Source organism: Rhamphochromis sp. 'chilingali' (assembly GCF_963969265.1).
Source record: "Rhamphochromis sp. 'chilingali' genome assembly, chromosome: 15".
Taxonomy (NCBI): Eukaryota; Metazoa; Chordata; class Actinopteri; order Cichliformes; family Cichlidae; genus Rhamphochromis; species Rhamphochromis sp. 'chilingali'.
In genome coordinates this window covers 1135604-1145943 of record NC_137942.1, presented here as the reverse complement: position 1 = coordinate 1145943, position 10340 = coordinate 1135604, and the positions used below count along the sequence as shown (strand labels likewise).

The 10340-nt window shown below is 46.8% G+C and overlaps 1 protein-coding gene across 1 annotated transcript; it reads right to left on the bottom strand.

The window, feature by feature from the left end:
- Positions 1-268: 268 nt before the first annotated feature.
- Positions 269-4652, bottom strand: thoc6 (THO complex 6). The gene is made up of 13 exons (XM_080906106.1): positions 4495-4652; positions 3935-4026; positions 3797-3861; positions 3139-3242; positions 3021-3058; positions 2804-2852; positions 2368-2439; positions 2000-2102; positions 1619-1668; positions 1469-1531; positions 1024-1134; positions 813-941; positions 269-480 (listed from the first exon to the last, which is right to left on the bottom strand). The coding sequence occupies exons 1-13, from the start codon at positions 4507-4509 to the stop codon at positions 400-402; spliced, it is 972 nt and encodes a 323-aa protein (XP_080762232.1). The 5' UTR covers positions 4510-4652; the 3' UTR covers positions 269-399.
- Between the last annotated feature and the right edge of the window lie 5688 nt (positions 4653-10340).

Below are 10340 nucleotides of genomic sequence, written 5' to 3'. Positions count from 1 at the left end.
TCAGTGAAAGAGGTGGAGTTTCCAGCATGTGACTAATCAGAAACAAACCGGTGAACTGACAGCAGAGTGTGCGTGTGTGCTGTGTTAATAAAGTTTATCTAAAAGCTTTCGTAGGAGCGTCACAGCGCTGATTTCAGTTGGGAACACTTTCATGAGCGCACACCTGTGATCAGAACATCAAAGTTCAATTGTTCATCACAGGGTGGGCTCTTTGGTGGTTGGTTTAACCAATCAGAGCTCAGCTGGTGAAGACGAGTGAAGCGTGGTGTGCTTTTATTTTCATATGTTTATTCTTTAAAGAAGCTCACAGACAGCTGATACAAAACGCCCAAAAACAAATAAAAACATGGAAAATGAACAGACAGTTTATCGTGCGTGGGGTCTCATGAAGTTCGGAGTTCAGAATCTGAGGGAGAACGCTCTGTAGGACAGGTTGGTGAACACGTCGATACGGTCGCTGCTGCCGCCGACCGTCAGCACCTGAAACACACGACACGTTCACTAACACTGGGGGGAAAAACCTGACGTCGCTGTGTCTTCATTCACATCCTCTCTCTTCTGGCCACACCCCTTGCTGACTTTTAATGTGTAGGATGTTCCGGTTGTCTTCTCCAGCTTCAACCAATCAGCACTGAGCCACATTGTACTGTCCCGCCGTGTTTGCACACGCTCAGTTTGTCACGGCTCAGGTGTGATATGTGGACTTTTGAAATAGCGAAGTGTGAAACACGTTAAACTTCACTCGTGAACCTGTCGTGTCATGTGACCTCCGTGTTTGCGTGAGGATGTGCGTGCTGCATTCAGGGTCTCACCCGGTGCTCGGTGCTGTTGTTGTTGAGCTGCAGCGTGTTCAGGCTCTGTGGCGTGCAGGGAATCTGAGCTTTGACCTCGCCGCCCAGCAGGCAGTGCGACACGAACGCACCTTCACCCACCGTTAGGATCTACAGGAAATGCATCACAGGAAGTGAACCAGAGCGAGCACCGGCACAGATGGACAAACACTGACTGAAGCGTCTTCCTCACCAAGTCCTGATGGAAGGTGGACTGTCGTTGGCACCCGCTCAGGTTAAAGATGGAGGTCGGTGACAGCGAGCGGAGGTGCCACAGAGACAGAGACGGTCCGCCGCCGCACAGCTGTGAGAACAGGAAGTCAGACATGTTCAGAATCTTACACATCTGGAATCTAAGGAAACATCTGTAAAAACAACAAACCTCAGAACAAGAACGAAGGAGAACGTTTCATCTCGCAGTTTAACGTCACCTGAACTCACCTGGAGTCCATCACCTGTTTCTAACACAACACGAGTCCTCACAGAGTCAGTCTGACTCAGAAATAAGACTTTCATCTTTAGAGGTTTTCACGGTTAAAGCTGTGATCAAAGATCAAAGATGACATCATTTTCATCAAAGTGAACTTTGATGAAAGGAGGGGGAGGAGTCACAGCGATGCGAGGAAACGTTTTCTCACCATCCAGTCGGAGTCGGTGGTCACGCAGCTGATCCATTTACCGTACTGAGGACGCGCACACACCTGAAACACACACACACCTGTGTTTATCCTCAGATAAAGAGGAAGTGACATCATCACAGGAAGTCTGCGACGCTTTCCGGCACTCACCTCGTACTTGTAGACCTCGATGCAGTGAACACACTGACCCGTCCTGCTGTCTGCAACAGCAACACATCACCTTCATCATCACCTCCATCACCAAAATCCTCATCGTCACTAATATCACCATCATCCTCACTAGGGCTGAGCGATAAGGCCTAAAATCCATATTGCGGTATAATTTGAAGCATGTGCGGTAACGATATATAGGCGCAGCTTGATGAGATCATCAACATGCGCCATCACGGTAGAGCGGTATAGTCAAAACCCCACGTTGGCCAAATTCATATCGTTTCTACTGTATATTGTTTATACCGCCCACCCCTACTCCTCGCCACCATCTTCACCATCATCATCCTCCCGACAGCCCCATGTTTCCTGTGAACTCACCCCACAGCCTCACTGCTCCGTCCTCTCCCCCCGACAGGATCTCCGCCTCCCTCTCTCTTACAGTCACGCAATGGACGTAGTCCGAGTGACCCTGAAGCACCGTCTGAAGACAAAACACAAACCTGTCACCATGGAAACACAGAACTCCCCCAACAGACGCTGCCATGAAAATCAGATTGAAACAGTTCAGTGCACACACGGACGTCCAGGCATAAAACCTGCAGTTCCTCTGACATCCAGCAGAGGCTCCAGCAGTGAGTCGTTCCCCACAGACTCACACGTTAACAGCAGAAGTCAGCATTTACACACACACACACGACAGCGACGTGCTGTAAGGAGAAAACATGGAGTCAACGTTCCCCACTCACCTTGAACACACCGTTTTCCAGGTCCATGACATGGATGTTGTTATCGCCTCCTCCAACCACCAGGCTGTTATCCTGACACACAAACACAACTCCTCATTACACGTCGGAGCGACACGTCCGACAGAAAGACAACTATCCTCATTATCATCGGAGAAAAGGCCCCGACTGCATCCCTTCTACAAGCAAAAAATTAAATAACATTCAAAAAGAATGAAAAGAAGTCAGAATAATAAAAGGACCTCAATAAAACATCCAAAAACAAATAAAGGTTTAGTAAAAGGGTGGCTCTGACGACGAGGATGATGAGGAGGAGAATATTCTTCATACTGTCACAGGTTTGTGTTTTATTTCAGGTTCGAGTGTTTTCTGCTCGTAGAGGCGGGCCAGCTTTAACGCGATGAAGAGAAGCAGAGCAGACAGGTGGAGCTGTACTCACTCTGGGGTTGATGGTCATGGAGTTGATCTCTGGGATCTCCAGGCTGGATCTGTAAGGAGACAGCAGATGCGTGAGTGAGGAAGCAGACAGGAAGCAGACAGGAGGCAGACAGGAAGCAGACAGGAAGCAGACAGGAGGCAGACAGGAAGCAGACAGGGGGCAGACAGGAAGCAGACAGGAGGCAGACAGGAAGCAGGGGTGGAAGACTGGTTCTCACTTGTAGTTCGGTCTTCGGGTCCACAGAGGTTTGACGTTCTGAGGAAGCAGAGACACAAAAATCAGGCAAACTCGTTTTCCCTCTCCATCTATGTGTCCCTGAAGACGTTCCAGGTTACCTTCTTGGTGAGCTCGCTCCAGCTCCAGGCGCTGATCTCGCCATTTCCCGCGCTCAGCAGGTGGCAGTCAGTGGACAGAAGGGAAAAGACCGGTCCCTCATGAGCTGCAGGACAAAAAGACCAAAAAGGAATCTGTGAGGACAGTGTGTCCAACATCAACACGGACACAATAAACGGCCACTAAAGTCCCAATGAAACCAGAACTCGTCACAGGGCAGCAAATAAAAAATCACAATAAAATGAGCCTCAAAAATATTGACTCACAAACACACCTGGAACTCCACCTGCAGGCTAAATCCAGAGTTTTGGTTTAAAATCAGCTGGAACCTTCACGTTTTCACTGATTCTTTATTTCCAGTGTGTTTTCAGCATGACGCAGATGTTTGTCACCAAACACACTGACGCTTTAGCGCCTCACAAGAGCGTCCAGTGTGACGGGAAACAGACAAATGTCTGGATCTATCAAACAAAAGGCTGGAAAGGTGAGTGTGTTTTCATGTGAGTGAGCTCAGACTTCCTGGGTTCTCATCACGTTGTTATTTTTTTATGCCACTGTTCGAGTCTGCAGGTGTAAAACACCAGCAGGTACACCTGTGACGCCCTCGCCATACTGCAGAGGCTCGGATGGTTTAGGGCGACCTTTGGCCCGAACACTCACCCGTGAAGGTCAGAACAGGTTTCTGGTTGAGCGCGGTGGCGTCTGGACTCAGAGCTGCAGACAAACTGAAAAAAACAACAGTGACAAATAAGAGGTGTGGCCCTCGCAGCCGAGTCGAACCAGGTGCGTTTGACTCACCTGAACACTGCGATCTCGCCGTAGTTGTTTCCAGCTGCCAGGAAGCGGCCGCAGGGAGAGAAACTCTGAGAGAACACGGACATGTGCAGCAGCTGCAGACACAGACAGGTGCGTTAGTCCAAGCGCCACAACACAGGTGAGCAGCCACACCTGTGCAGGGACATCTGGACACTTAGTTACCACGTGCTGTAGGACATTCAGTCATGTGACGTCACCTTTATTCACCTGAGTGTAAATCAGCTTTAAATAAACAGTTTGTGAATGAACGTGCATGTCTCTATAAACAGATGACTCGGAACAAAGGTTGTTATTAATACTGATCACTTCCGGTCAGTAAATCTATCGCACATCACATTCACCTCAGCCTGAAACTTTTTAAAGACTCGAATTTAAATTCAGTGGAATTTTTAACGGAGTTTGTTTTCCGGTAAAACCTGGAACTAATCCGAGCTCGTTCACTTCTTTGTTTCTATCGTTCAGCACGAAGCTCGCTTTACTCTCAAACATCAGCCGGTTTCTCTATTTCCTGTTTCCGGTGAGATAAACGGAGCAAGCCTCACCTCCACGGGACCCATGCCGCTCCCACAAACACACCGAGCTCCTTTAAAACGAACAGGCACAAACACCCAAACAGAAGCAAAGGAACCAAAACTTAAACAGAGGAGGGAAAGAGCGGACCGGGGCGAGGGAATGTGACGTCACCAACACCAGCCCAGAGGATTCTGGGAGATGTAGTGTAGAAGCGGCAAGACGCTTCTTTTCCTCAGCGGCTCGTCCTCCTTCACTGCATCCACGAAGTTTCTCTGAGCTCTTCCTCTTCTCTTCCTGCCATCAGATTAATCATCATCCTCCCTCCTTCCTCCTGCAGATCACAGAGTCGCCTGCCTGGCCTCATCAGCCATCCCGTCGAGCAGTACTGCAAAAAAGCAGGGGCTCAGAGCAGATCCCTGATGTACTCCCACCAAAACCTTCAGCCACCTCAGCGCTGTCCTCATACGTATGCTGCACCACATACTCCTTCATGGTTCCTCGTGCAGTACCGTCAGTCATCTGCTTCCTCTGATCCACAAACACACAGAAGCTCCTTCTCATCTACATTTCTCCATCAGGTCTAACGTCACAGCTCTTCCTCAGCATAAAGCCACATGTTGGTGGTGTGGCTCACCAGCGTCATCCTCTCTCCTAGACTTCTCCATACCCACAGAGGTACACTGTACTGCCAAAAGTATTCACTCGCCCATCCAAATCATTGAATTCAGGTGTCCCAGTCACCTCCATGACCTCCATGACCGCAGGTGTTTAAAGTCAGCAGCTAGGCATGCAGAAATAATGTGTGGAAGCAGGGCTCGCTCTCAGGAGCTCAGGGAACTCCCTCGTGGCGCTACCATAGGATGCCTCCTGTGCAACAGGTCCAGCTGTGGAATTTCTTCACAACTTAACATTCCACAGTCAGCTGTTAGTGGAATTATAACAAAGTGGAAACAACTGGGAACGCCAGCAGCTCAGCTATGAAGTGGTCGACCGTGGTGCGAGGCGCAGAGTGCACAGAGGTCGCCGACTCTGCGGAGTACGTTACCACAGACACCAAACCTCACGTGGCCTTCAGCTGAGCTCAACAACAGTGCGCAGAGAGCTTTTTGGAATGGGTTTCCATGGCAACCAGCTGCATACAAGCATTACATCATCAAGTGTTTAATGCAGTGGTGTAAACCACGCCACTACTGGACTCTAGAACAATTGCGGCATGTTCGCCGGACTGACCGATCACGATCACGAGGACCGGCCTGCACAGAGTCCTGACCTCATCCTGATCCAACACCTTTGGGACCAATCAGAGCGGAGACTGTGAGCCAGGCCTTCTCCTCCAACACCAGCGTGACCTCACACATGTGCTTCTGGAAGAATGATCAACACTCCCCATAAACACTCCTGAACCTGAGGAAATCCTTCCAGGAGACGTCCAGCTGCACACGGTGGGCCGACATCATATTCACTGGAGTTCATGGCAGAACGGTGGATCTCATCTGGACCAGTCGCCTTTCCACCCTCGTCTTAGCTGCTCTCAAAGTTATCATAGTTTTATACTCTCAAATGATTTTTTATTTTTATTTCATTTTGAGTTTTTAATTCGCTTTAGTTTCCAGAGCACATTTTCTTGTTTCGGTTTGGTTCAGTCCACAGCACAAAAAATCATCGGCTGCCCCCTGCCCTCTTTGTCTGCTGTCTACAACTCCCGTTGTCTCAGCAGGGCCAGAAACATCTCAAAGGACACTACCCACCCCGCCTACCATCTTTTCAACCTACTGCCCTCTGGCAGGCGCTTCAAATCCATTCAGGCCAGAACAAACAGACTCGGGGAAGGCTTCTTCCCCAAAGCTATCACCATACTCAACTCAAACTTGCACACAAGGCGTAGATTTAGAGATTATTGAATTGTCCCCACCAATAGAGAAATCAAACCCGATAGAAAGGAAAAAAAAGATCTGTCAACGTCTCATTCACCCAGCGGTGCAGAAAGAGTGAAATTAGTTCTCTACTGGAGTCCTACCTCATGTGACAAATATGGCCAGTATGATTGGCTGAGCCTTTCAGGGAGCTCTGTTTAGTTTTAGCAGCGGCAAACCTGCGCTGCGAGGAGGATGGCAGCAAAGAGGAAGAACCTGGATATAAGAAAGTATTTTTCAAAGAAACCTGTAAGTTAGTGCTGGGCCACATCATACCGTTCACGGTAATACCGGTATGATGTTGGGCAACGATGAGAAAATGAAGTATGGCGACCGTGGCTCAGGGGGTTGGGAATCGCATCTGTAACCGGAAGGTCGCCGGTTCGATCCCTGGGCTCTCTGTCCTGGTCGTTGTGTCCTTGGGCAAGACGCTTTACCCTACTTGGCCAGAGGGGCCGATGGCGCGATATGGCAGCCTCGCTTCTGTCAGTCTGCCCCAGGGCAGCTGTGGCTACAACTGTAGCTGCCTCCACCAGTGTGTGAATGTGAGAGTGAATGAATAGTGGCATTGTAAAGCGCTTTGAGGGCCTTGAAAAGCGCTATATAAATCCAATCCATAAAACACGCATGCGCTGTGCCTTTGTTTTCATACGCACATGGCGGAAAAAGTATGACGGAGAACGAGAAGAGCAAAAGCCGATCGTTGAATGAAACGATGAACCAGAACTGGTTTGTAAAAATGCTGCAGCTTCACTGGTGTGGAACTGGTTTAGCTTTCGTCCGTCAGACACACAACAAAGCACTATTTTTGGTAGCGCATGCTAGCGGGCCGTCGTTATTACCGTGTTGTTTGGAAAATACGGCGCACTTAAAATCAATCCTTTGGTTTTTCTGAAAGTCGACAGAGCCCCTTATAATCCCGTGTGCCTTATGTATGAACTCTGGTTGTGTTTACTGACCTCGAAACGATTTTATGTGCACGGCGCTCGAAAATCTGTCAAATGTTTCAGTACGACTTTGCTGAGCTACGAAGCCGCACCGCTTGATGGATTGTCGGAGCGTTACGGCTGTCGTAGGCGGAGCCTCGTGGAGTGATACGTACTGTGCTTCAGCATAATGTTACCGTATTGTGTGTGTATAACCTCTTTTTAAGTTTTGTGGATGTTATACATGGTTATGCTGAGGATGTGTCGGCCAGTTTCCACTGGAAATGCCTTTTGGTTAAACTGTCAGCGAGGAGTTTGCACAAGTAACAGCTGCTTGTTTAAGTGAAAATACATTGATGGGTTTTGCACTAATAAAGTTGTGGAGTTGTAAAGTATTTTTTCTTGTGACAATTATATCGTCAGTTATCGCAAATTTTCAAATGTATATCGTGATAAATATTTTTGATCATATCGCCCTGCTCTACTGTAAATCACTTAAAGCCAAGTGCTAGGCTTTGGCCCACATCAGTCTGAAACTGTATGTAACCATGAATAACGTGTTTTGGAAACATGCAGCACTATTAGTTCTCTCAGTCTCAGAGCAGCATTTCTAATTTTGATTGAAACTGTCAGAGAAAACAGCAGCCTCGAGCGAGCCAGGATATTAGTTTACAGAGGCTGTTAAAATTATATGTCTAACGTTAAAATGTTGGTGACACAATAATTTTATCCTAATGGCTCTGACATATTCATAGGGTTAATTTTTGAGACAAAATGTCATGAGGTAGTCCTGATTTTGCAAATATTCCACCTTGTAGTGCAGTGTGCACAAATTGTTTTAAAAATGCACTCACGCTACAAACATTACTGATGAGTCAAGATCTGCACAAAGTGACAGAAACACATTTTATTCTTATTGTCATGTATGTCCTATTTGTCAGGTGACAGAACCAACACAGAGCTCAGAGAGTAATGGTGACAGAAGATCACAGGTGGAATTGGATGATGACTTGATCAGGCCCCATCTTATCTTAATGACCTTGTAGTACCATATCACCCTATTAGAGCACTTCGCTCTCGCTCTGCAGGCCTACTTGTTGTTCCTAGAGTATTTAAAAGTAGAATGGGAGGCAGAGCCTTCAGTTTTCAGGCCCCTCTTCTGTGGAACCAGCTTCCAGTTTGGATTCAGGAGACAGACACTATCTCTACTTTCAAGATTAGGCTTCAAACTTTCCCTTTTGCTAAAGCATATAGTTAGGGGTGGAGCAGGTGACCCTGAATCCTCCCTTAGTTATGCTGCAATAGACGTAGGCTGCCGGGGGATTCCCATGATGCACTGGGTGTTTCGTCTTCACTCACTATGTGTTAACAGACCTCTCTGCACTGAATCATATCTGTTATTAACCTCTGTCTCTCTTCCACAGCATGTCTTTATCCTGTCTTCCTTCTCTCACACCAACCAATCACAGCAGATGGCCCCGCCCCTCCCTGAGCCTGGTTCTGCTGGAGGTTTCTTCCTGTTAAAAGGGAGTTTTTCCTTCCCACTGTTGCCAAAGTGCTGCTCATAGGGGGTCATATGATTGTTGGGTTTTTCTCTGTATCTATGAAGCGCCTTGAGGCGACTTATGTTGTGATTTGGCGCTATATAAATAAAATTGAATTGAATTGAATTGTTGGTTCATGACTGTATTTGAAGCACATGTGTGACTGCATGTATGTGGAATGTCTTACTGTTGTTCTGTCCACCAGGAGAGACTGGACAGTATAGATGTAAAACCAATATGCCAGCAGTTTATCTCAGTTAGTGAGAGGAGCAGGCCTGTGTTTGGCTGCTTCACATAGTGAACATTGAGTTGTTGTGTGGGACATGTAGTCCATGTCTGTTGCTGTAACAGTAGTTCATGTTTAGAATTAAAAAATCCCAGCTCACTGAGTTGATCGGGGCAACAGTGCCTAAAATGTTGCATCATTTTGCTGAGAGATCTTTTGTGGTAATCTTAGATGAGTAGTTTTATGGACAAAACCCAGCAGGTCATTCAGTGTTTCCTTAGTGCTGATGTGTCAGAGATGTTGGTGTAACTGAAGTAATGTTGTTAAGTCCTTAAAGTCATATTCTTTTATTGTCATGACTCTATTTTTATGTTTGTATGACACCTGATTTATATTGAATATGACTGAAGTAAACTAGTCTTTGGCTACGTCCACACGTACACGGGTATTTTTGAAAACTGAGATTTTCCGTTTTCGTTTTAAAAAATAATCCCGTCCACACATAAAGGCAGAAATGAAGGAAAACGCTGCTATGAACATGCCAAAGCAGCAGGTGGCGCTAGATTCCTAACCGTGCAGAAATGTTGGCCAATCAGAAGTCTAGAAGCCTCGGTGGGAAAAAGTAAACAAAGCTGGGGCATAGAAGCAGAACCGAGTCGTATGTGTGGAGGGACAGTAACTGTGTGTATATGTAAGCATTTAAACACTGCAGAGAGTAGAATTAACAGTAACAGTATTGTAGAAATTCATTTCACCCCAACAATAACATGGGCACAGTGTGACGTCAAAAAAGGCGCACATCTTTGACGCTCACACGTAAATGCAAAAACTGAGTTTTCAAAAATATCCACCCTGGCAGGCGTTTTTAAAAATCTCCATTTTCAGTGACCGAAAACGCCGTTTACGCGTGGACGAAAGATGCAAACGCATAGAAACATCTGCGTTTTCAAAAATACCCGGGTACGTGTGGACGTAGCCTAAAATACTTAGTCATTTGTTTAATAGTAATTTAACATTATATAATTCACATATAAAACTATGAATTGTAATTTTAAATGGTCTAAAAGCACGTAGAATAGCATATGCAGGGAAGTATATTTCTCCTTTATTTTATCAAAAAGCAAAAACAAAAAGGAAAAAAGAAGAAACGGGGCAGGGGTCGGTGGTTGAATCATCCGTCTCCACCAACGCCAAAACCAAATCTACGCCCTCGCTTGCACACAAGTAATCTGCACTGAAATATCATCAATTCTCTGCCTGTCGGTC

What these genes read in the sequence shown, in the direction of transcription:
- thoc6 (XM_080906106.1), bottom strand. An exon ending in ACCTGTTCTGACCTTCACGG is followed by an intron (nt 3,243 to 3,796) that starts GTGAGTGTTCGG and finishes TTTGTCCTGCAG; the next exon opens with CTCATGAGGGACCGGTCTTT. An exon ending in CGGAGCAGTGAGGCTGTGGG is followed by an intron (nt 1,669 to 1,999) that starts GTGAGTTCACAG and finishes TTGCTGTTGCAG; the next exon opens with ACAGCAGGACGGGTCAGTGT.